This window comes from Notamacropus eugenii, chromosome 1, assembly GCF_028372415.1.
Source record: "Notamacropus eugenii isolate mMacEug1 chromosome 1, mMacEug1.pri_v2, whole genome shotgun sequence".
In the NCBI taxonomy this organism is placed as follows: Eukaryota; Metazoa; Chordata; class Mammalia; order Diprotodontia; family Macropodidae; genus Notamacropus; species Notamacropus eugenii.
Window position 1 is genome coordinate 602,467,585 of NC_092872.1, and position 27,586 is coordinate 602,495,170.

At 37.9% G+C, this 27,586-nt stretch overlaps 1 protein-coding gene across 5 annotated transcripts in view; it reads right to left on the bottom strand.

The window, feature by feature from the left end:
• ABHD12 (abhydrolase domain containing 12, lysophospholipase) overlaps nt 1-27,586 on the bottom strand; it is a 141,677-nt gene that overhangs the window by 73,740 nt on the left and 40,351 nt on the right. Inside the window, exons 1-2 of one of the 5 annotated variants that reach the window (XM_072634659.1) lie at nt 24,131-24,264; nt 13,705-13,829 (exon numbers count right to left, since the gene is read on the bottom strand). In XM_072634659.1, coding sequence (XP_072490760.1) covers nt 13,705-13,829; nt 24,131-24,186 — 181 coding nt within the window. In that variant the 5' untranslated portion in view covers nt 24,187-24,264. Of the gene's footprint in view, nt 1-13,704; nt 13,830-14,677; nt 15,105-24,130; nt 24,265-27,586 lie in introns of those variants that run through there. The other 4 variants (XM_072634660.1, XM_072634661.1, XM_072634656.1 and 1 more) reach the window with 4 other exon arrangements.

The following is a 27,586-nucleotide window of genomic DNA, read 5'->3' on the forward strand; positions in this document are numbered from 1 at the left end:
GAGGAGCAGTTTCCCAAATGGGAGTATAGGAATTCCATGAAGAACATTCTATATATAAAGCTAGGAAAGAAGCATGAAATAATAATAGCATCACCTTCACCTTGATACATAGTACTTAAAAAGTTTTGAAATTAACTTTGATATGTGAGTGTAATAGAATATTATCGTGCTGTAAGAAAGGACAAATAAGAATTCAGAGAAATATGGAAAAACTTGTATAAACTGATGAAGAGTGACTGGAAAGATAGTGGTGGTTTCAATAGGAATAGGAAAGTTTGGAGAAAGGGTGGCTTTAGAGGGAAAGATATATAAGTTCTGTTTCAGACATGTTAAGTTTGAGATGTACACGTGGAAAAATTGGGACCTTAATCCATTGTTTGTGTATCTATGAGCTAATCCAACCTTTCTGGAGAGAGATTTGGAATTATGCCCAAAGAGTTATTAAACTGCCTATACCCTTTGACCCAGCAATACCACTATACGACTATTTCCCAAGACAATTAGGGAAAATGGAAAAGAACCTACACATTCTAAAATATTTATAGCAGCTCTCTTTGTAGTAGCAAAGAACTGGAAATTGCAGGGATGCCTGCCAACTGGGGAATGGCTAAACAAATTGTTCATGATAAAATATTACTCTGCTATAAGAAATGAGATCAATGATTTTAGAAAAGCATGGAGAGACCTCCACGAAATAATGAAGAGTGAAATGAGCAGAACAAGAGAATATTCAATACAGTAGTAGCAGTATTGTTTTAAGAATAACTTTGAGCAACCAAGTCATTCTGACTACTAAAATTACCTAAACTAATCTCAAAGATCCTATGAAAAAAACAGTTTGAATCCAGAAAGGAACATTGCTGTGGTGTAGGAAATGAGTGGTTTGATTTTAGAAAAACACAGAAAGACTTGGACTTACAAAGAAAGATGCTACCCACACCTCAAGAGAAACAGATGACAGAAGGAAATAAGCATGGTATAGTCTTACATATATGTGCACATGGTGATTGATATCTATGTTTATGCATATATATTCACACTTAATTGTAGCCTTCTTTAGGGTGGGGAAAGGGAAGGGGAAAAATAAAAAGTATACAGAAAACAAAAGAAAACCAACAAAGAAACATAGAAAAGCTGGGCAGCTTTGAAAACAATGTACAGTATTTATTATATAAGTTTTCTTGAAATAGAAATTTATTGTTTTATGTTGAGTCCTCTCTTATGGTCTGCTGTATATATGGCAATGTTTTCTTTTCTTTTTTCATTTTATATTTAAGTGTAAAATTTTTTAAAAATTACAAAGTTTGAGACACACATGGGATATTTAGAGGTGATGACCAATAGGCAATTAATTGGTGATGTGGGCTTGCGGTTCAAGGGAGAGATTAGGGCTGGGTGTACTGAGCTGGAAATCATCAGCATAGATTCAACAACCGATTGCAAGTGAACTGATGGGATCATTGACAGAAAAAGTGTAGAGCTGCCTTGAGGTACATTTCTGCATAAGAGTCAAGGAGACAGAAGGATCAGCCAGAGAAGAGGAAAAGAAGCAGGAAAGTTTTGTGCCTAAAAATCTGATAGAGAAAATATCCACCTCTGGGAGATGGAAGGGGTATTTGGTGAACATTGTCAAAAGTTGCAGAGATCAGAAAGAATGATGGCTGAGAAAATGCTGGATTTAGCAAGTGAGCATCACTGGTGATTGTGGAGAGGGTTGAAAACCAGACTGCTAGGGGTTGAGACATGTGGAAGAAAGCAGATGGATGAAAAAGTATAGAGAGCTTTCCTGAGAGTTTGTGAAAGGGAGATCTAAGGGATAGCTTCATGTTTTCATCAGATGTTCTCGCTAATTAAAGTGTTTGGTCAGTCTTGGGTCATGAGATGCTAGTGTGGGAGAAGGATTGCCCACAAAACTTTCACCACCCACATACCTCTCCTTCCTTCCTCTATCTGCCATCAGGCAACATACAATGCATCTGTTAAATTGGGGGCAGGGAGCAGGGAAGGAAAGGCCAGGTCATACGGGCAGGCAACGGGCCAGGACCCTCCAAGGATGTTATGGAAAGAGATGGGAGATTGTGGCAGAGGTCCACAGATTCTCGTTCAGCTCATCCTCTGGGTAATGGCAGAGGTGGCATTGATTTAGGTGCCTAAATCCTGGTCCCCATTTCTTCTCAGACCTCTCTGCTAACACCTGGGACTAGCTTACTGGGGCCTGATTTACAACAAGTCAGCCTAAAAAACTTCCTTAGAGGAACTTAACCAGCTTTTCCCCTATAGCACAGGACCGTTTGGGTTGGACATCTCCAAGATCTTGGTACAAATTAACTCCCCCTGCCCTCCGTGTGTGTGTGTGTGTGTGTGTGTGTGTGTGTGTGTGTGTGTGTGTGTGTGTGTGTGTGTGTGTGTGTGTGTGTATGCGCGCGCGTGTATGTGTGTATGAATGAGGAGGCAGGAGTGTGAGCTATCTTGTCCCTGTAACAACCACATCACCCTCTCTTCCGTAGACTTGTAGTCATACTACTTCCCCCCACTCCAGCAGGGTCAAGTTGGGGCCCTCTTGTTTCCACATCGCCCTCATTACAGCTCTGGACTAAAACACAGAATCGCAGAGTTAGAGGTGGAAGGTACCTAAGAGGTCATTCCCTCCAACCTCCTCGTTTTACAGATGCAGTGACATCCAAGATCCCTTCCAACTCTATGCTCCTATTTCAGTGGTAGCTAAGGAAAGCTAAGCCAGGAAAGGGAAAAGATTTGTCCCTCATCAGAATAAGTGTCTATGAAGCAAAAATAAACAGACATGGAAATAAGGACCTTTTTCTGACTAAGATTCAAGAAACTGCTGATTTCAGGAAGCAGCCTGCTGACCCAGGAATACAAACAGTAGCCAACAGACATAGATCTAGGCCAAAGGGAAAGTGGTTTCTGATAGGAACTCAAATTCTAGTGCTGTAAATATCTATCAGGTTCCACAAACATACTCATCCTTTGGATTTTGGGGTGGGTGCAGAAGGAGAAACTGCTGTTTTTAAAGTAATATAGCAGTTGTGTCCTTTTTATAGAGCCAAGTAATATGCTCATTAAATATTTTTTTTCTCATTATATTAAAGCAGGTTATACTTGTATTACTTCAGTCCTTCAAGTATCTTTGATTTCATCCTTATGAGTATACATCCCTCACCCATACAGATGACAACCCCTCCACACCTTAAGAGAATACTTCAGGAGCGGTTATGGTCAAAGAATTAAATCATCAGCTGAGCCACCTTCTTTTTGGTGATGTGCTTCTCTGGCTATAGCTCAGCTAATCCTAAGGACAAACAAAGAGTCTGTCACTGGACTCATATTTGAAATCTCTTTGACACGGTAGGCCCTGCCAGAGTTATGCTGTCTGGCATGGTGGTCTATGAGCAAATCCAGAGTTTCTCCCTTCCATGTCCCAGAGGGGTCCTAGAACATGAATTTACTGGAGGACATCTGTACTGTTTATTTTTGCCCCTTTAAGCATTTAACTTCAAAACAATTTGTGCATTTCTAGTGCCTCGCCCAATACTCTATACTCAGTAGATACTTAATAAAGGTCTATTAAATGAACAAGAACTTGTTAGGTTTTGGTACCAAAAAGTTGGGTTACTTTCATAGTGACTTTGAAAGACATAACCTTCAAACCAGTTCTTTAGGAACATATCTAATTAATATAGTGAAGTACGTATAAATTCAGACATGCTACTGTAGATTTTATCACCAATTAATGCAAAAGGCAAAAATATTAAATCTTTCCAAGACAGAATGGATGACTAGGATTAATTCCTACCCAGAAATTTCTCTAGATTAGACAGTGGTTTGAAATTACATCAGCAACTCAAAAATTTGATGAAACAATACTCTTAGCTAGCAAAGCAAGTCAAACAAAGATTCAGAGCAAAATACTGAAACCATCTATGTTACATGGCAACTACCTGTAACTTGTCAGTAATAGGTAAGAATATGACAAACAAAAGAAAAATAGAAAATCAATACTATCTCAGGATAGAGTCTTGTTCTGTGCTTAACAAGACTATGGTGTGAAGGACTTTGGGGCATGGAAAACAAGGACCACTTATTTATCAGAGAAGTGGCTAGATCACTATAGGAGACAGATGGCACCAGGAAATTAGGGGAATGGGAACTGAACAGGACAGAAGCAAGGTCAGCCTTTAAGTAAAGGAAGAAAAGAAAAACAACCTGTCTACAGAAGTGACAAAGTTGTGGACTGAGAACAAAATCTGTGACCCAAATATGAAACAGATATGAATATAAATGCTTATATATATATTTGTATGTGCATATGCGTGTACATCTGGGGGGAGGAGTGAGGAGAAGAGAGCCAAGCTGGACTTGGAGTCAGGAAGGCTTGACTTCAAATTCCACTTGGACACTCACTAAATAAATTACCTTGGCCAAGTTATAATCTCTGTTTGCCCCAATTTCCTCATCCATAAAATGGGAAGAATAATAGCACCTACCTTACAAGGTTGTTATGAGGATAAAATGAGATAATATTTACAAATTGTTTTGCAAATCTGAAAGTGCTATTAAATACTAGCTTTAAAAGAATGTGAACAAGTCCTGTTGATTGGGGGGCAACATGGTACAGTGGGAAATGTTAGGTCTGCAGTCAAAAGGTCTTACTTTAAATCCTACTTCTAATTCCTGAGTGAACATGGCCAAGCTGCTGAGCTTCTCAGTTTCCTTGCTTGTATGTATTATGGAGAAGGGGGTAGATGAGACGTAAGGTCTCTTTCAACTCTAGATCCATGATCCTTTATGTCATATCTGTCCCATTCGAGACATTCCCACTGGCACCATCTCAGTTCAGGTTATCAATAGGCCTAAAGCAACAGTCCCTTAACTAGTTCCTCCTGCCATCATATTCTCATAATTTTATAAATTCCAAATGTTCCCTTCTGATGTCACTCCCCTCCCAAAAAATCTTCAAGAGTTTCCCCCTTAAGGTCTACAAAGGAAAGTAGAGTCTACAAAGGAAAGTATAGTCTCCTTCCCCTAGCAGCATTAGGTCAGTGGTGTTAAACTCAAATAGAAACAAAGGCAACTAATCCACACATAGCCTTGTGCGCGGTATCCTGACTTAGTTTTAAAATGTAATATTATCTACATTTTGTTGTACTTTGACTTATTCTACTAAGCATTTCCCAATCATAGTTTAACTGGTTCAGGCTGCATTTGGGAGTATTGTGGGCCATATGTTTGAAACCTCCAATATAGGTGATCAATAACTGTCTATTTTAATCTTTTGGAGTGTAGGGGGAGAGGGGAGTGATGGGGTACCTCAATGGAAAGAGTACTGGCTTTGGAGTAAGAAGACCTGGATTCTAATCCCAAGACAGCTGCTCCTATTGCCTGAGTGACCTATGATAAATCACTTTATCTTTCTGAGGTTATTTCCTCATCTGTACAATGAGAAGGAACTAGTCTAGAAAATCCCTAAGATCTCTTCTGCAATTAAGTCTATGAACCTATAACATTTGATGGCCTAGGAGAAAAAAAATGGAAAAATCCAGGAAAAAAACTTTTGAAGTGTTCCCTGAGAAATTATAAAACTTAAACCATGATCTTGTTTTGTTTTTATAATGAATAAAATGATAAGCTAAAGTGTTCAGTAAATTATTGCTCCTCAGTCCTTACATCATATAAATTATTTCTAAAAACTCAACACTGGGAAAAACTTTTTATGTAAAACCATTTATGACACTACACCACTATAAATTTCCATACTCTGAGAGCAAATCAGAGAAAAAGCTGTCAAATGAAGAACAGTATTAATGTGGGAAAATTGGGATAACAGATGCATTGTTGATAGAGTTGTGAACTGATCCAACCATCCTGGAGAACAATGCCCAAAGGACAACCAAACTGTGCATACTCTTTGATCCAGCAATACCACTACTAAGGTATGTATCCCAGAGATCATAAAAAAGGAAAAAGGATCTAAAAATATTTATAGCAGCCCTATTTTGCAAAATACTGGAAATTGAGGGGATGTCCATCATTTGGGGAATGGCTGAACAAGCTGTGGTATATGAATGTAATGGAATACTATTGTGCAATAAGAAATGATGAACAAAGAGAGCAGATTTTAGAAAATCTTGGAAAGACTTGTACAAACTGATGCAAAGTAAAATTAGCAGAACCAGGAAAACACTGTGCGATGATCAACTATGATCAGTTCTCCTCAGCAACATAATAATCCAAGACAAGGACAAAAGACTCGTGAAGGAAAATGCTATCCATATTCAAGTAAAGAACTGATGGACTCTGAATGCAGATTGAAGCACATTTTTTCACTACTTTTTTTATCTGTTTCATCTTCCCCAACTCTGACTAATATGGAAATCTTTTTAGATGACAGCACACGTATGAACTATATCAAACTACCTACCATTTTCAGAAGTGGAGAGGGGAGGAGGGAAAGGCAGGGAGGGAGGGAGAAAAATTTGGAACTAATAAATCTTGCAAAAATGAATGATAAAAGCTTTCTTGACATATATATGTGTATGTGTATATATATATATATATATATATATATATATCTACACACACACACACACATATAAAACTGGGGAAAGAAATAAAACACTATCTTTAAAAAAGAACAATATTAGTTTCTTCTTCCAGGGACACTGCCATTTCTACAAGAGAAGAAAAGAGACTGCCCTACCTTCTACGCCTCGATCATCAATGAAGCATTTACAAAGTCTTAACCACAAACTAGGCACCTGGCAAACAAGAACAAAAGCAAAGTAGCCGCTGCCCTCAATAACTACCCAATCTAACTGAAGGAGGCAAACTAGAGGCACTAGACTTTTGGGGGAAAGGAATCTGGGAAGATCAGAAAAAGCTTCCTATGAGGGGGGAGGGTCCAAGTTAAACTCAGAGTTATGTATGTGGAATAGTAAGAAACCTAGTCTGGCTGGACCACTGTTTACTTTCAGGGGGATAATGAAAAGTGAGTTTGGAAAGACAGACTGGGGTCTGGTCTGGTCATGCAGGGTTTTGGATACCAAAGAAGGGTTTATATTTGATCCTAAAAGTAATATGGAGCCAGCACAACTTGAGTAGGGACATAACACGATCAGACTTGCACTTAAAAATCCCTTTGGCAGCTATGTGGAGTGAAGAGAAAGTCTCCTGCTGTCTTTTGATCTAGAAATCTGCAGGGAAGTTTCTACATCTCTGAACAGGTTCCAAAAGACAGATTATAGAAAGACTTTTTGATAACAATATCTTCTTATTCCAAAAGAGATTAGAAATGATGAACATATCACCCTGGCTTGCCTAACTGAAGTCCAAGAGGTTTGGAGTTAGAGGAAAAATGAGACTCTGGTTCTTTATGATCCCATGACCTAAATAAATACTCCAGAAAGTAGGCAGACTTCTTTATTAAAGAGCAATAGTTTAAATTTGAACAGAATTCAGAATATTAAATTATTTTTAATGAATTGGATTTTTAATAACCAACATATGTTAAGCCATGATTTAATTCTTTTGTGGCAAAATCAGCTACATAATCTTATTGGTGAGGTCACTGGACCTTCGCTTTAGAGCCAGCAGAGATGTCAAAAAGTCATTTAGTTCAATTCTCCCTTTCACAAATAAGAAACCAAGACCCAAAGAAGTGACATGAATCATGCAACATCACATAGGTATTAGGTGAGAGTAACATTTGAACCCATGTCCTCTGCCTTCAAATTCAGCTATTTCACCCACTTAAGATCTTCCAGAAATCATTGACTGTTAAGTTAACTTTGGAAGAGAAGGCATTAAGGAATTTATACAGTGTTCCTTAACAACGTCATCACGCATTCTATAAAGAAAAACTTTGTTTTACTCTCATATTTTAATGGTTTCTTCTGTTTAAATACTTTTTGTAAGTCTCATAAACTGGTAAAGACATGCTAGCTTGCTTAAAGTCCAACAGTTTATATAATTCCATTTATGACAAAAATTAAGAGCATCTGACAGCCAACTCAATAGAAATATGAAATTATCTAAATAAATTGCATCTTAAAATTAATTATGCTAAGTATGAGAACTTCATGATTATGAAGGGTATATTTTTACTTTGCTAAATCTATAAAAAGACTGTGGGGCTATATAAGCAGGATTTTTTTTTTTTTATATTCAGTTTGTTCTAAAACGTCCCTTTTCATTTCCTAAAATCAAAATAAAAAATTTCACAACAAGAAGAAATAACACATGTGGTGTACTGACCAGAGTGCTGAAATTAGATTCATCTTCTCCACTACCCTCCCTTTCCCCCCCCACACACATGCACAAATGCGCTCTGGAACCATGGTCAAATCAGTTAATCCCTACAAGCCTCTGGTCACTCTCAAAAATATATCTACTAGGTTATAGACTGGTTCATGGAGAGAGTCCCCACACCTGTGAAATCATAAATCCTTCACTATTAAATTAAGAGAAATCACTTTCCCCTTATGGCTTCAAAATTTCTAGAAAGTTTATATTTCTATAGGCCCAAAGTACCCCGACTTTATATATTCTAAAGAACTACATATTCTTGAACGCCTAAGATTATCTCAGGTAAGGCTAATAAATTCACCCACCTGTCAGAAACTTTTAGCCTGACTCACACCCACCTTTCTCCACACTCAGTTTTTAATTCCTCACATCACGGTTCATAAGTTATGTCTCCACTCCTATAAAACTGCTCACCCACTCTACCTCTTCAATTATCATCATCCTGGCTGTTATTTCCACTTGGGACTATTTCATCTCTGTTCTCACCTTCCTGATGTTCTAAGCCTCCACATTTCTAAGTATTACAAAAACAGAAACAAACCTCAAATGTTAACTCTCACTCTTCTCATTCATGGACAGTACCATAATGAGAAGCTGGAAAGCAGATAGTTATAGAGGCTATATCAAGTCTTATCTGCATTTCAATTAGTCCCTTGTTTTTAATGCCTTCCATGGTTGGTAGCATCTCACGGTACTATAGTCCTCGTCACATCTGTCCATTCATTGGATATTGCTATTCATAAATATTCTGCATAGTGTTCACAGCACCTAGAAGTCACTTTATCTATACTAAATACTCTTGAACTTTAATTTTCATATAATATCCTAAAACTGAATTAATAAGCTTACCACAAAAAAAAAGCAAACATTTATCTCTAAAAAAAAACATTCAGGGGGTGGAGCCAAGATGGCAGAGGAAAAGCAGGGACTTCCCTGAGCTCTTCACCAAAGCTCTCCAAATACCAAATACCAAAAATGATTCTAAACAAATTCTAGAACTATAGAACCCACAAAAAAGATAGAATGAAACACATCCACAGCCCAAGACCACCTGGAAAGTCTACAAGAAAGGTCTTTCACACTGGTCAGGGAGATAAGTGCAATACGTTGTGGGCGCATCAGCACAGACAGGCTGGAGCAGGCCTCAGGGGACTGAATCATTAGCAGCTGTGGCAGTTTCCAGACTTCTCAACCCACAAACACCAAAAAGTTCAGTGGGAAAACTCTGTGGGACCTGGGTGAAAGAGGAGCTGCTATCTGACCGGGTCTGGCCCCAAACCCAGGGCAGAGGTGGTGAGGGGGGTGTGCCAGGGGCAGATGCAGCAGCAGCAGCAGGAGAGGCTGCTTCTGGAGCTCTGGGCCCGGAGATGGTGAGGGATTGAGCAGGTGATACAAAATCTCTAAAGCCTGGGACAGTATACTTATCCCTACCGGAAGCAGAGTCTTACCTTGACAAAGAGTTAGAAAGTCAAGTGTTTGGCTAGAAAGATGAGTAAACATCGTAAAAGAACTCAAACTATAGAATCTTACTTTGGTGACAAGGAAGATCAGGTCATACAACCAGAGGAGGACAGCAGAGTCAAAGCTCCTACAAGAAAAGCCTCCAAGAGGAATACGAATTGGTCTCACACCATAGAGGAGCTCAAAAAGGATTTTGAAAATCAAGTAAGAGAAGTAGAGGAAAAATTGGGAAGAGAAATGAGAGTGATGCAAGAAAGTTATGAAAATCACTTCAACAGTTTGCTGAAGAAGACTCAAATAATACTGAAGAAAATAACACCTTAAAAAATAGATTAACCCGAATGGCAAAAGAAGTCTAAAAAGTCAATGAGGAGAAGAATGTCTTAAAAAGAAGAATTGGTCAAATGGAAAAGGAAGTCTAAAAGCTCACTGAAGAAAATAATTCCTTCAAAATTAGAAAGGAGCAGATAGAAGCTAATGACTTTATGAGAAATCAGGAAATTATAAAATAGAACTAAAAGAATGAAAAAATAGAAGACAATGTGAAATATCGCATTGGAAAAACCACTCACCTGCAAAATAGATCCAGGAGAGATAATTTAAAAATTATTGGACACCTAAAAGCCATGATAAAAAAAAAAAGCCTAGATATCATCTTTCAAGAAATTATCAAGAAAAATTGTCCTGATACTCTAGAACCAGAGCGTAAAAGAGAAACGGAAAGAATCCACTGACTGCCTCTGGAAAGAGATCCTAAAAGAAAAACTCCTAGGAATATTGTAGCCAAATTCCAGAATTCCCAGGTCAAGGAAAAAATATTACAAGCAACCAAAAAGAAACAATTTGGTTATCATGGAAATACAATCAGGATAACACAAGATCTATCAGCTTCTGCACTAAGGGATCGCAGGGCTTGGAATATGATATTCCAGGGGTCAGAGGAGCTAAGATTAAAACCAAGAATCACCAACTCAGCAAAACTGAGTATAAACCTTCAGGGGAAAAAATGGTCATTCAATGAAATAGAGGACTTTCAAACATTCTTAAGGAAAAGACCAGAGATGAATAGAAAATTTGATTTTCAAATATAAGAATCAAGAGAAGCATGAAAAGGTAAACAAGGAAAGAGAAATCATCAGACTTATTAAAGTTGAACTGTTTACATTCCTACATGGAAAGATGATATTTGTAGCTCATGAGACCTTTCTCAGTATTAGGGTAGTTGGAAGAGGTGAAGAGAGAGATAGATAGACAGACAGATAGATAGATGGCACAGAATGAGTTGAATATGAAGGGATGGTATCTCAAAATAAAATTAAGAGGTGAGAGAGGAATGTATTGGGAGAGGGAGAAAGGAAGAGATGGAATGGGGTAAATTATCTTACATAAAAGAGACAAGGAAAATGGTTTCACAATGGAGGGGAAGAAGGGGGAGGTGAGAAGGAATGAGTGAAACTTACTCTCAATGTATTTGGCTTAAGGAGGGAATAACATACACACTCAATTGGGTATATTACCCTACAGCAAAGTAGGGGGGGAGGAGATGGGGAGATGGAATAATAGAAGGGAGGGCGTAGCCAGAAGCAAACACTTTAGAAAAGGGACAGAGTCAAAGGAGAAAACAGAATAATGGCAGAGGAATGGCAGAGTAAAAGCAGGGACTTCCCTGAGTCCCTGATAGGATGGACGGAAATATAGTTAGTCTTTCACAACATGACTTATGCAAGTGTTTTACATAATTACACATTTATAACCTATATTGAACTGCTTGCCTTCTCAGTGGGGGTGAGTGGGGAGGGAAGAAGGGAGAGAATTTGGAACTAAAAATTTTAAAAACAAATGTTTAAAAATTGTTTTTATATGCAACTGGGAAATAAGACATACAGGCAATAGGGTATAGAAATCTATCTTGCCCTTCAAGAAAGTAAAATGGAAGGGGATAATAGGGGGGATGATCAAAGGGAGGGAAGACTGGGGGAAGGGGTAATCAGAAAGCATGCCATCTCAGGTTGGAGGGGAGGGGAAAAATAGAGAGAAAATTTGGAACTCAAAATCTTGTGGAAATGAATGTTGAAAACTAAAAATAAATAAATAAATTTAAATCTTAAAACAAAGAAAAGGGGGAGAAGTCTGAGATGGGAAATAAATGACAGAGAACAGTTTTATCTTGGTGCTAAGTGGGGCCAATGATAAATTGCACTTCAATTATACAACTTTTCTTTCGCTAGAAATAGCTTAACACACGCACAAAAAAAGCCCACAACCAAACACCTGAACTATGTAATGAAGGAAGTTGAAGGTAAATATGAACTTCTTTTTGAAAAATTTAATCAATACCAAAACAAGATATTGAATATACTGTCTTAGTTTGTTTACTATTTACTAGTGAGTTTCTAAGTAAACTATTATGTCATCAGCATGCAGGCAACTAGGCACCTGAGTGGCTCAATGGATACAGCACTGGACTTGAGTCAGTAAGACCTGGGTTCAAATATGACCTCAAATACAATTTCAGCAATCTGTCAGAGACATTGGATACCTCTTTTAATAATAAAATGCTGATAACAACACTTCTTGTTTTAGCAAAAAATTGGAGACAAAGCAGATTCCCATGAATGAGGGAATGGCTAACAAATTATGGTATATGAATGTAATTGAGAACTCAGAGAAGCATGGAAGATTTATATGAAATGATGCAAAGCAAACAAAACCTGTAAAATAATATGCATGATGATTAAAATATAAGTGAAAAGAACAAGTAAACCAAACTGAATGCTTCGTTATTATAATGATCAGAGAAAAGATGAGGAAAATGCAACACCCTCTTTTTTTTGGCAAAGGTACTATGGGTATAGAATAGAGTACATACTGTTAGTTTCAGCTGATATGTTGGTTAATTTTACTAAACTGTTTTTCTTCTTCTTTCTTTTTTCTTATTTCTTAAAAGGGCTGATTCCCTGGGAATATGAAGGGGGAATGAATATGTCTGGAAATAAAGATTGTATAAAAACAGAAAGATAATAAGAATTAAAATTTAAAAACTCAAAAAAATTCAAAAGATTTTACAGGCTTAAAAAACAAAAGATGAATATTTAAACTTTTTTATGTCAAAGAAATTGTTATCTCACTGTTTGCAAAATAAAATTTCTTGGGCAGCTAGGTGGTGCTGTGGATAGAGTGCCAGGCCTGAAGTCAGGAAGATTTGAGCTCAAATCTGGCCTCAGACACTTACTAGTTACATGACCATAGGCAAGCAAAATCCTTTTTGCTCAGTTTCCTCATCGGTGAAATGAGCTATAAAAGAAAATGGCAAACCACTCCATCATCTTTGCCAAGAAAACTGCAAATAGGGTCATGAAGCATTAGACATGACTGAATAACAAGTTACTTAAGTTAAAATTTTCAGGGGAAGAAGATAACTAATGTTAAACCATATTTTAAATGTGTACCCACAAAATTTTTTATCAATATTTTCACTAAATGCATAGCAAAATGATATCTAAACAAAAATGGCTATTGTCTAACTCATTCATGAATATGAATGTCCAAAATGGAAAGCAAAATTCAATGGCAGATTTTTTTTAAAATGACCACTTTTCTTCCTATCTTCCACTCAACAAGACAAAAGAGGCAGCTTGGCAAATTGGATATAGTGCTAGCCTTGAAGTCTGGAAGTCCTGGAGTCAGACTCTAGTTGAAGGGTCTTGGGCTTATCCACCTAACCCAAGCCTCAATTTCCTCATCAGTAAGATGAGAACAACAGTAGTGCTTACCTCAGAGTTTTTGTGAGGCTCAAAATAAATAATGAGTCCTTTGCAACCTTTTGATGCTACATAAAAGCCAGTAATGATTAAATTAAATTATAATTAAAACTAAAAATCAAAAACATCCTAATAAGCAGGTTTGAAAGTTATCACTTACCAAAATTTAGGAAAATCAGCTTAGCCTGTATCCCAGGACAGAGTTTTACGAGGAATGGAATGGCAATGTACAAGGCCAATGACCAAAGAAGTATCTTCCGCAAGCGAAACCACAATCCCTTTCTTCTGGAAAAGAAAAGTAATTAAAATCATCCAACTGAAGCAAGCACCCTTTTCTAAATATATGCAGTAGCTGAGGATAGTGACTATCCTCAAATCCAACATAAATCATGAAAGGAATGGCTTCTTTTGGACTACTTTCCATAGGTTTATTTTAACCATTTTTTTCCACTGAAGTTTTAGAATTAGCAACCAATGATTTACACTGACCAATAATCAAAGAACTACAGTGACTTCTCACTTTTTGGTGCTACTGAGTAAAAAGTTAATAATTTAGCCATTAGTTTTGACTTCAGGGAACAGTAATTTTAAACTTTTGTTTTAGCTTTTAAACTCTTTAAATTACTTGTCTGGCTTATTTGGCAGAACAGAAAGCCAAAGAAACTCCTCATTAGCATTTGTGAACAGTTCCTTATTAGCATGTGAAAAAAATACCCCAAGTAATAGCAAGACTTGTTTAAAAAAAAACAAAACTCTCTGAATTGGGCACAAAGTGGGTGAGGGGAAGCAAAAAATTCTAAAAGAACCAACTCAAATTTTCCCATTACAGACTGAGACTCAACCTGGGTAGATCAGGTCACATCTTATCTGGATCAATCAACAAACATTTATTAAGCACCTACTAAGTGCCAGGCATGATGCTAAGTGCTGGTCATAGCAAACCAGATCCAGTTATACAATGATAGGTCTATACAGTGGTTCCATATACCCCTGCTAAAATCAGCATCATTAAACAACCCTTCTGAGGTCCCTATAGATGCTTTATAATTGCCATCCTTTCATTCATAGCAAAACCATGACACTAGCAAGTGTCTGGTGAATACACAATTAAATCCACAAATAATCAAGCATACCTTTTGCACACTAAAAAACATCCACTACACATATGCATTAGTATTTTTCAAATGCAGGTATATGCTACTGTGACTAACATACAAATTCATCTAAAAGTTGTCTTGAATTCATAGTGCCATTTTATCACGATCCTATTGGTATCTGTTGAGAAATACAAAACTACCATCATGTAAAGGGGCTGATTTTTTTTTTAAGATTTAAAATGGAACCCAAATCTTGAAAAGATTGGGAATGGGCTAATCTTCAAACCATTTTCATCATTTCACTGCCTTGTTAAAAAATCTATGGCTTTCTCCACATGTAGCTTCAGGTCCATTAGTAACTGCATTTCTTGTTACTTCCTTCTCCTTTTGTTGGCTCTAGTCTCACTGATATGCTGTGTGTTCTTGGGAAGCTTATTCATTCTCACCTCTCTGCCCATTATCTTCACCTGGATTGTTCTCTCCCTTCTTTTCTTATCATCAGAATTCACCATTGTGATGTGCACCAGGAAGTCTAAGGCACTCTAGAGCCAGGTAGTCATGGCATGCTAGTAGAGGTGGTATTTCTGAACTATCTAAACACACAATTAGACTTAAAAAAAGATGATACCCAGGTCAGGTCCCCTGCCAAGGCCTCTAACAGAGAAAGAAAGAGAAAACTAACTCTACTGGGGCCCCAGTGTCCAAATGGAGCCATGTAGGGAGTCTACTGGGGAAGTGGCCAATGGGGTGGCTACCTGTGAGGCCAAGAAAGAAAAGAGTAGAGCTGAAGCCAAAAGCTGCAAGAATACAAAGCTGCTGAATGACCTGGAAAGGGGTACACAGGACCCTAGACAGCTAAAAAGATGGATCATCTCACTACAATGAAGCTGACTTAATTATTCTTTGGAGAAATGGAACTTTCCCAATAACAATCTTCATGTAACTTTCTTATGACATGCCACCCCTCCTAACGAGGACCTTTTATCTTTGTGATTCTGGATGGTGAAATAAATGGAAGAGTTAGTCCTATCCCAAACCCATCTTCTGTCTGACACTTAAAAACCCTGGGATTCCAGGGCTGGATGGAAGAGGAGGAACAAGAACAAGAATAACAATAAGAAGGATAGACTGGGACCCAGAGATTCTCCAATTTGAATTGGAGATATGGACTCCATGGGGTAACAAGGTGCTCTGGGGCCATGGCATCATTAGCATATTTTTAAGGCCCAGGTTAAAATGTGGAAAGGTTGAGATAAAGTCCAGCAGAAGCAGAAGGTAACTGGATGAAGAGGAAAGGGGGAGGATCCCTCTCCCTTGGGAGTTTCTGTTAGGGAAGGGGAATAAAAGAACTTTTGGGAGCAGCACTAGAGTGGACAAATAGGCCTAATGAGAAGTGGTTTACTGGGGAAAGTGATATATGGTGATTACCTTTAAGAAGATAAAAAGAGTGGGCCCAAGGGAGTTCACACTATTATCCCTTTGGTTTTAGCTCCTCTTTTTAGGCTTTAAAAAAGTTCATAGGTATTAGGTCTTCTGTGGCTGCTCATCCACTGTGCCACACATACACACACTCACTATATATATATATATATATATATATATATATATATATATATATATATATATACACACATATACATACATACACACATACCCACACACACATATAAGACATAGATACACACATAGTATATGTACATGCATGCATATATCTGTACCTGTACATGTATACACATAATATATGTTTACTATTTCTCTACTAGTGTTTTTATATTATTAAGTGACTTAAGAACAGTCATGCTATGTGTTAAAAGGAAAAATATATGTGACGCTTACAACTCAGGAGAGTAGATGAATCACATGAATCAACCAAAAGACAACATGGAGATCATTCTTAAGGACTGATTTAGAGTGATGTGAAATGGACTGAGGACCAGAGAATTGTCACCTAGTGAACAGAGAGCCAGAGATAGGTGTCTAGAAAATGGATAAGTTGGAACAGTGAAGTGATGTCAGTTAGAACAGAGACCAAGGAGTAGGCAGAGCTAAAGATCTGTCCCCTTTAGATTGGGAGGCCCTGACCTATGATATGCACTGAGGAGATGGAAGGTGAGCCGTGTATTCCCTTTATGAGTTTGAAGGCACAGATAGTTTTGCTGGAAGGTCCAATATCTGATACATAGATACAAATAATGTTTAGCTGTGCAATCGAGGGTAGTCCAACACTTTAAGTAGGGAATCTTCAGCTCAAAGAGGCATTGAAACAAGACCCATTCCAGAGTGAAACTGAAAGGGATCTCCAGAGTATTAGTGGACTGTGAAATCATAGGTACCCAATCCTTAGAGTTTCTTAGCAAATATATGAAAAAAGGTCTAATTCCTTTTCCATATGGCAGATCTTTGGATATTTGAAGACAGCTACTATGTCCCATCCTGATCAAGTCTCAACTAAACATATCCAGTTCCTTCAACCAATTTTCATATAACAAGGACTCAAGGCCCTTCACCATCCTGGTTGTCTTCTATCTTATCACAGAAACACAGTGCCCTCAACTGAACACAGTATTCAGAATGATCAGGGCAGAGTATATCAAGGCCATCTTTTTTTAAACATTAAAAAAAATTTTGAGGTCTAAATTCTCTCCTTCCCTCCACCCCTTCCCCACCCACTGAAAAGGCAAGCACTAGCCAGGGGTAGGAACTGTTGCTTTGAGGTCACGTGGCCCTTGGGTACGGCCTTTTGACTGAGTCCAAGTTTTAAAGGACAAATCCTTTTATTAAGGGGATTTGTTCTGTGAAATTTGGATTCAGTCAAAGGGCTGTACTCAAGGACCTAGCAGGCCACATGTGGCCTTGAGGTTGAAGGTTCCCCAGCATGGCACAAGACTATACGAGGGCCATGTTCTTCCATGTGTTGTATACCGTGCTTTTATTTTTGCAGCTTTAGATAACACTGTCTTTTCTGGCAGCCAGGAGACACTGCTATCATTAAGCTTTTCAGTCCAAAAAAAAGGAAAGCCCTAGAAGTTTTACATATAAATAATAGTCTAGCCATGCCTGTCCCATTGTATACTTGAGTTAAAAAAAAAAATTCACAAGTACAGAACTTTAAATTATCTCTATTCTATTTCATCTTACTAGCTTCTAATCATCATTCTAAAGCCTTTCAAGACATTTTAACACAGTTAACAAAGTGCATACCATCTATAACTTCATCCAAAAGTCAGGGATATAATCAGTCAATAAACATTTATGTAGCGGGCACTATACTAAGTTCTGTATATACAAAAAATGACAAAAGACAGTACCTACTCTCAAGGAACTCACAGTCTAATGGAGGAGACAATATGTGAACCACTACTTTACAACAGGATAAATATAAATATTGAAAAAAAATTTTCAGGACAGATCCATGATTGCTCTTGTAGAGCTCTCCCTCGAAGCCAACATCAAGTCATTAACGATAATTCTTTGGCTCTGGCCATTCAGCTAGTTCTAAATTAATCATACTATCACCTAACCAAGGTTTAGACAGAGGGATACTCTCACTCCTGAGCTATTGTGCTAAGTCTGTGGTTTTAACCAGAAGTACCAGAAAAGAGGAACTGTAAAAAACCAAAAATACTTTTCCTCAAAAGAGGTCACAGAAGAACCTTAGAAAATCTTCCAATTATTGCCCTTTGAAAGTCACACTTAAAGGTTTCTGGCGTGACCCCTCAACAAGTAGTAGGACAATGGCTTAGCCACTGGTGGTCAAGACGAGCTCCAACGTTCTGTGTGAAATAGGAAAAGAATTTTTTTAAGTTCTTATGAAATTTTAAAGATGCTGAATACCTAAACACTATGATGTAGTAGGAGACCACCAAGAGAAATGTAAGTCATTGTAACGAGTGTTGAGATCTTAATCATATTTGAAATGTTTTGCACATCAGCTGCTATCTTTCAGTCCCTACTGCCACTACCTCAATTCAAGCTACATGCCTTCTGCAATAAGATCAGAGATCTAGGACCCTAGGGAAGGGCTCTCACAAGTCATCTAGTTCAACACCCTTGCTTTGCATGTAACAACTAAGAACTGAGGCCCAAGAAGACTCGTCTAACCAAAGACGATAATAGCTAAGAATTATATCGATGTAATAATAGCAGCTATTATAATTATTACCTATTATTGTTACTCAAGATCACACAGAGGATAGGTGAAATTACCTTCCTGATTCTAGCCTTTTTTTTTATCCTGGGCTTGCTCAAGACCAGGGAATATATCCCAGCTTTTGTTTTTGTTGAGGTCACCTTTATCAGTGGTTGGAACATGTCAGTCTTGCCCTGTGATTGCAATGGAATAAGAAATCCCCAGTGAGGAAACTTCTTCTACCAATACAGATAGGCCACTGCTTTTAAAACAAATAATCTTACAAGAGTTGCCTGGCATCCAACACACAGCACACACTTAATAAATACCTGTTGATTTTTTCCAATCAATTCTTATTCAGGTCACTCTGTTGATGAAAAACATCCAATGCTGTAAGTTGCAGGATCAAGTCCAAATACCTTTGCCAGTCTTTCAAGATCCTCCATAATCTGTCCCCAACAAACCATTCTCAGGTTCTAGTCCACTGTCTGGGTTAATTAAGCCCTTATAATAATAGTTATAGTAAGCCATAATAAATAAATGCTTGTTGAATTAAACCCAATTGGTCAAAGGGACTGGGAATATTTTGCCTGGGAAAGAGAAGAAAAAGAAGACATAATAGTCATTTTCAAACATTTGAAAGGTTGTTATATGGAGGAAAAACTAAACATCTGGCTCCACAGAGCAGAAGGTGCTAACTGTGGCAATTAATGGCTTTTGCCATTACCTTTTGTTATGCCAACTTATGCCATCCCAAAATTATGCCAACTTTGAGTTGACATAAAGAAAAACTTCTTAAATAACAATTAGTACTTTACAAAAGTGGAATGGGCTCCCTCTGGAGACAAGGTCCTTCTCCTTCAAGGCTTTTTAAGCTGAGACTGCAAGGCCACTTATTGGTTATATTGTAGGAGGGACTGTTATTCAGGTATGAGTTGGACTAGACTGTCATTGGGGGAGTTAGATGGCATAGTAGATAGAATGATGGGCCTGGAGTCAGGAAGCCTCATCTTCTTGAGTTCAAATATGGCCTCAGACACTTACTAGCTGTGTGACCCTGGGCAAGTTATCTAATCCTGTTTACCTCAGTTTTCTCATCTGTAAAATAGACTGGAGACAGAAATGGCAAACCAGTATCCTTGCCAAGAAAACCCTGAATGGGGTAATACAGAATCAGACACAACTGAAAATGACTGAACAACAGACTGCCATTAAGTTGCCTTGCAACTCTGAAATTCCACAAGTCTTTTCTAAGTACTTACCTTTGGGAGTCCTCTCACTACAGCCATGTAGTTATGTCTATGAACAGAGACTAAACGAATTTTAGAGTTGAAAGGGATCTCAACAGTAATCTAGTCTGTCCCACATGCAAAAGAAAAATATCCTCTACAACCCAGTAAGCAATCAAACAGCTTTTGCTACAAGGCCTCCATTGACAAGGGAGTTTACTACCTTCTGAGGCAATTCATTCCCACTTTGGATAACTCTAATCTATAGTAGGGTGTTTTTCCTGACCTCCACCCAGTGTTCCTAGTTCTGCTTTCTGGGTTTAGACAGGACAAGCTTGATCCTTTTTCCCCACTGAAGATTCCTCTTCCAAATGCTTGTAGTTAACTACAGTGTCTCCATGAATCTTCTCCAGTCTAAAACATACATACATATATATCCAGTTCCTTCTAGCCATCTTCCTAATAAAATGAACTATGAACATCAGGATCCTGAGCATCAACCTCTGTTTCTTTCCACACAATTCTCCTATTTGCAATGTCCTCCTTCTTCTTCTCTGTGACTCCAAATACTACCCATGCTTTAAGACTCAGCTTAAATGCTTCCTCCATGAAATCTCTCCCTTCTCTGAACCCCATCTTCTGTCTGCAACATTCCTGTGGCAATTAACTATTAACCATCTGGTGACATTTCTTGTGTGGTCCTATTTTCTGTACTGTTATCTAACTTTTCACATTTTCAAGTCTTATCTCCCAAATTAGACCATAATAAGTTCTCAGTGGAGAAGGTAAAAATATCTTATCTCTATAATCTTCTACAGTGCTTAGCATACAGTGCATATACAATAAGACCTACTGACTGAACCAAAGAATATGGATCCTGTTCTCAAGGATCTTAAATCATGTCAGGCAGGTGAGACCAACAATCTCAGATTCATTACAAGGATCAAAGTTGGTCCCCAGGAACAAAGAAACAAATCTTTCTTCTATGAGCAGACAGGGAAGAACTATACAAGTGGAATATTGGATTGGCTGTCTGGTGCCAGTTGTTTTGTTGGTCTATTTAACTGTTGTTACAAGGAAGGACAGTGGCAGGGGGGAAAGATGCAGTAGGACTGTGGCAGGGGAAAAAGATACGGTATACTGGGAAATGACTGTAAGAAACCAAAAGGCATCAATAAGGACAGCTACATGGCACAGTGGATAGAGTGCTGGGCCTGGAAGCAGAAAGATCTGAGTTCAAATCTGACTTCAGACACTTACTAGCTACATGACACTGGGCAAGTCACTTAATCCTGCTTGCCACAGTTTCCTCATCTGTATAATTAGCTGGAAAAGGAAATGGCAAACCACTCCAGTATCTTTGCCAAGAAAACCCCAAATGGGGTCACAAAGAGTCGGATATGACTGAAACAACTGAACAACAGCAACAAAACACCTACTATGTGCCTGGCACTGTGGTAAACTCTGGAGATACAAGACAGTCCCTGCACTCAAGGAGTTCACAATCTAAAAGAGGAGACAATATTCAAACCAATATATAGAAAGCAAGCTACATACAGGATTAATAGAAGAGAAGCACTAGAATGAAGAGGAGTTGGGAAAGGATTCCTGTAGAGAGTAGCATCTTAGTTGGAATTTCAAGAAAGCCAGGGACTTTCAAGTTCAGCAAATGGAGATGAAGGGGAAAAGCATTCCAGGCAAGGGTGATAGCCTTAGAAAAGTCTGGAGTCAAAAGACAGAGGGTCTTATTTGTGGAATAGCAAGGAAGCCATTGTGTCACTGGATCAAAGAGTATGTGGTTAGGAGAAAGATATAAGAAGACTGTACTAGGTTATGAAGAGCTTTGGACATCTAACAAAGAATTTTCTATTTGATCCTGCAGATGACAGAACACCACTAGAGTTTGCTGAATTAGAAAGGGGATGGGGGTGGGGGCTTTCATGGTCAGACTTATGCTTTGGAAAAATCACTTTGGAATGAAGGATGGACTGGAAAGGGTTTAGGGGGAAAGGGAATAAATTCTGTTTCGGATGTGTTGAGCTTTAGATATGATATCTATCTATATAAAAGTATGAGTTATAATAAATGATCTAAATCATATGGCAAAAGGAGGAGGAAGATGACAAAGGATTATTTTTTCCATAGAGGCCATTTACATAAATGAATAAAATAGCCAATATTATCTCTGACCTTTTCTTGTACCAGATTAGGTACATAATTAAGAACTCATTTTCCACCTGTGTTATGTGTTTGGGTTTTGCCTGCCAGTTCTGTATCTCCCATGCCTTCTCCTAGCCTAAGGCTGGTTAAAAGAAACTCAAGCTTTTATTACTAGAATGATCAAGAAGCTGACGATTAAAAGGCTCTTCATGTGGCATAACTACACAGTCCTTTCTAAAACCAGAGCTATCTTCCATCAGTCAAAGAAATTCACTAGTCTATTACTGTGTAGGAATGAAGCTGTGGCTAAAGTGACTGACAGCTAATGATGGGGATTTCACATAGATTCTCTGTTTTAACACCTTGCCACTCTAACCAATTGCAGAAGCCAATGATCTAGGATGTGTGGATGATAAAATAACTTATTTAAAAAAATTAAATGATATATCACTGGAGATGTTGGAAGAGAAGTAATTTTTTTCTTCTTTAAAAAAGGGGATTTGTTGATTGGATTTAAAAGGCAAATCATTCTACAAATGCTACTGCTGACAGCCATATCATGATATGGCTGATATCATGTTAAAAGTGCCTTCTAAAATGGACTCAAAAAGAGACTGGCACCACGTCCGAACAATTTTTGGTCTGAACAAAGGCCAAAAAAAAGAACTTCAAAACAGAGTAGACAATAATGTGAAGAATGAAAAATATTAACATATGGCCCAAAGTATTTGGTTTCAAACAAGTTAAGCCTCTCAACACCTTTTTGTATTTTGCAGGTGTATCCTAAAAATATATTCTAAATGGATGCTCCAGATTAAAACAAAACAATCATCCCAAATAAGAATTGTGCAATTTCTCTTGCCTCATTAAGAACATCCTGTATGTATCCTGCTCCTCCTTCCACACCCTCCTCCCCAACCTTAATTTAAACATTGACTTTTTAGTATTGTATAAAAAAGCACAGTTTTTTTGTGGTGGAGGCAATGTCATAATCTAAATTTAACAACAAATTCATGCCTATCTTTGTGGTATATTGTATCTAACTGTCAGATAATCCACATAGTGGTTAGTTTTGCTGGACTGAATTTTTCTCTTTCCTTTTTGATATTTACTACAAGGGATGACTTCTCTAGGTAGAAGAGGGGTGTATTCAGAAAAAAATATGAAAAAATAAATGAAATATGAAAAATAAGAAAAAAAGTTTCAGAAAACACTAAAGGCATCAAGAAAACTGAAATACAATTAGAAAAGAAATATAAGAAACAAACTGTGTGCCCAAAGCAAATTACACAGTAGGATCAAGAAGCATTATATACTCTCTCTCACTTGGACAAAGTTTATCTGCTCTAAAGAATGGCATATGTTCCCCTGCCTTAGCAGGATACAGTTAATGAAAAATGTCACTTTATTTTATGCTTTCTAACACATATTCTTATCCCACCTAAGATCTATTATTTGGAAATTCTATTGATAGGGCTGAGGGATAAGGGTCAGAATCAGGGATGATTCTAGACCACACTTCCTGCAAGAGGAACACAACCTTGAAACAAGTTCCACTATTAAAGACATTAAAATACTATCAAACATGGTCTTTTCATCTCAGTTTCTGAATTAAATCAATTAAATGAAATGGAGGTGGGGAGGGCAGGGGAGAGACAAAATGGAGCCCATCTGTAAAGACCAAATTACACTACTCTATCCCAGTTTCGAAGCAATCTCAGCAAAACTTGTGTAGGCTTGGGCAAGTCAGTTCACGTCTCTGAGAATTTCATCATTTGTAAAATGAAAGAGTTTGTCTAGGTGATCTCTAAGATTCTTTCCAATCTTGAATTCTATGAAACCTACAAAAGTATGTGGGAGTTTTCAGTTATCAAAACCAAACAAACAAAATTTGGAAAGCAGGGAATCTCATTTCTTTAAAAATAAAAACCCCCAAAGAATACAGAGCTTAATGTGAGCTTCCATTCTTACCTCCACATCCAGCTCCCCCTCAGTGGGACTCGGAAAAAGGACCTGCAGACTTTCATACTTCTGACAAAGAGGCATGTGCCTGCACATGCTCCGAGGCAACCACACCATATACAAAAGGGGCAGAGATAGAAGTTCCACCAAAACATTCCAAAGAAAAGGGGAGGAGCTCCTCTCACAGCCAATCAGAGCTAGCTGGTGAGAAGTAACCTCAAGACGAATGAAAGGGGAACTAACAAGCCCCCAGACCAGAATGACTTTGCTTTAGGAGGCAAGTAATTAAATTTTGCTAGAAGTTTTGACTTTGAAATTCAGATATATTGCTAAAGAATTTCAAATTCCAGAGAACCAGAAATCATTCTGAGACTTCTCTGCTTGTTAGCTAAATATGGGAGCAGATATTAATTGGCTCATTTTACAGATGAAAAAATTGAATTAAAGAAAGATTAAAATGCCAGTATCTGCATCTTCTAATTTCCAGATTTAAGCTCTTTCCATTAAATCATTAACATAAAATTGTCAGTTGTACAAGATACCAAAGTAGTATGATGGGGTTTGCAGCAAGACAATAGATTTAGAGATAGAAGGCAGCTCAGAGACCACTTAGTAGAATTGCCTTATTTTACAGGGAAGAAAACAGTCCTAGAGAGGATAAGTAACTTGTCCAAAGTCACACAAGGAGTGGTTCAGGATGTGAACCTGAGATCCTCTGACTCCAAATCCAGAAGTCATTCCCACCATACCACTCTGCCTTCCTAAAATTGGTAAACTCAGGTAAAATCAAAAAACTTCTGTAAGACAAGTAGAATTTTGATGAGTCTGAGGATTTTTGAAAATTATTTTTAAGTTATTACCATTTATTTGTCTTATTTGTTTAATTCTTATTTGTCTGATAAGCAGTAAATGCCTAATATTTGCCAGGCACTGTGACAGGCTGTGGGCATAAAAAAGACTAAAAACAAAAATAAACCTTGTTCTCAAGGAGTTTATATTCTAGAGAGGAGGCTAATATCATTGACTCCATAGTAAGGCAATAAGGGATATTTGAAATCACCTCCACATCTTTCAGTTTTCTTGGTTGCAAATAAGAGAGTTGGGCTAGATAACCTACCCTTTTTCTCACATATAAGAATTAATTTTCTCATTTATAAGAACTGGCAAAACCAGGCCTCATATTCACAAACTTCAAGATAGAAGCAATCATCTAGACCAACTTATATTTGAAAGGAATCCTTACTGTTAATATACTCAACAAGGGCTAAATCATCCTTTGCTTACAGACCTCCAAAGAGGGAGATAACCCATCCCCATACACATACCTCTTCAGATAGCCCATTCCACTTTTGAACAGCTAATTCTTAGGAGTTTTTCCCAACATTAAGTCCCCAATCTTTCTGCAACTTCTCCCCTGGTCCTGACTTCTATAACACCAATGTGATACCCATAGCAGCTGCTATGAATATGTATATGTACTTCCAGGGTAGATTGTAAAACAGAATAAACTCTCTTCCTCAAAGGCAAGACCAAAACATTTATTCAGAACATCATTATTAAGATACCAGGAGGTCAGATTTAACAAAATACTCATCACCAATCCAGAGAGCTCCAACATCTTGAGCATCTGTTAGGCCTCCCTCCCCAAAAACAAATTGCCCTAAGCCAAATTCCTCCCTCTGACCTCACTTCTGACCACCTCACTTCTCTCTTTGAAACATTCTATTTCAGTTTAAATTCCAATGGGTAAGCTCCTCCCACAATGGGCTCCATGTGACTCGGGCTCCTTGTGACTTAGGATGCATCACAGCTATGAGCTGGCCCAGAGCTCAAAGCAGGTCACATGGGCCGATTAATGGACAGGGAAGATCTTCCTATTCCATTAACATTACAACTTCTGAGGACAAATAGGACAAATCTGAATCCTCTCCCATATAACAAGTGCTTCACATACTTGAACACAGCTACCATGCTCCCCCCACCCTTTCCCCTCCACCTCAGTCTTCTCTTCTCCAGGTTAAATACATCCATTTACTTTAATTAATGCTTTCAAGAAGGGACTCAAGGTTCATCATCCAGACTGCCTTCCTCAGGTTCCCTCCAGTTTACTATGTAATTCTTAAATAGTGACGCCTAGAACTGAACATAACACTGGAGATGAGGTCTGAAAGGCAGTGTGGTGAGTCTATTAGTTAATAAACATTTGCTGCTGTTCAGTTGTATCTGGCACTCCATGACCCCAACTGGGGCTTTCTTGGCAAGGTTAATGTAGTGGTTTGCCATATCCTTCTACAGCTCATTTTACAGATAAGGTACTGAGGCAAACAGGGGTAAGTGACTCACCTGGGTTCACGCAGGTAGTATCTAAGGCTGGATTTGAACTCACATCTTCCTGACACCAGACCCAGAGCTCTATCTACTTTGCCACCTAGCTGGTCAAGCATTTAGTAAGTGCTTATTATATATACCAGACAGTGTGCCAAATGTTTGAGGATACAATGAAAGGAAAAAAACTCTACCCCAACTTGAATCAAAACATCTTACATAAAGGACAGAGCTCTGAACTTGGAGTCAAATGCTCCCTTAGGTAATTCAGAAATGTGTGACCCTGGGCAAGACATCTAACCTCTTCTGGTCTCAGTTTTCTCATTTGTAAGGGTTGTTGCGAGGATTAAATGTGATAATGTGCATAAAACTTCACTAACCTTATAGCACTCTTTGTGTCAGCTATTATTGCTGTTGTTATCCTGAAAAGGAACAATTAATACTTAAATATCATTAGTTCCTTTAAATCACAACAACACAGAACTAGACGGGCACCTGGTCCAATACCCTCTTACTTTACAGATGAGAAAACCGAGGTCCAGAGATGGAAAGAAGAAAAAGCATCTATGTGCTAGGTTTCACAAAGCCTTAGTACTTTTAAAATATCACTTCATTGGATCTTCACAACAATTCTGAGAAGTAGGTGCTAGTATTATCCTCATTTTATAGTTAAGGAAACAGAGGCAAGCAGGATGTCATTGTCATTTTCAGTCATGTCCAACACCTTATGACCTCATTTAGGGTATTCTTGGCAAAGATACTGGTAGAGTTGTATGGTATTATTTTCCTGATTTACAATAAAAAGGGAAAGAAAATCTTTGGACAGAGGAATTCTGAAAACATTAAACAAAAAACCCTAGTTATTCCAACAAATAAAATATATACTGCATTTATATTCTAAGGAGTCCCCATCACTCCCTACCCAGCCTCACTTCACACAGTAAGATCAAGGTGGTAATATGAAACACCCTGATTAACAGATTAAAAAAGAGGCCCTTATCTAAGGTAACACAAGACAAAGTCAAGAACAAAGGAAGTTCAAAAGATAATTAAGTGGCTTCAAGTCTGCAAGTCCAGTGACAAAATTTTAGTCCAAGGCTTACTAGAATAAAAAAAAAAAAAGATGCACCTTATTCTGCA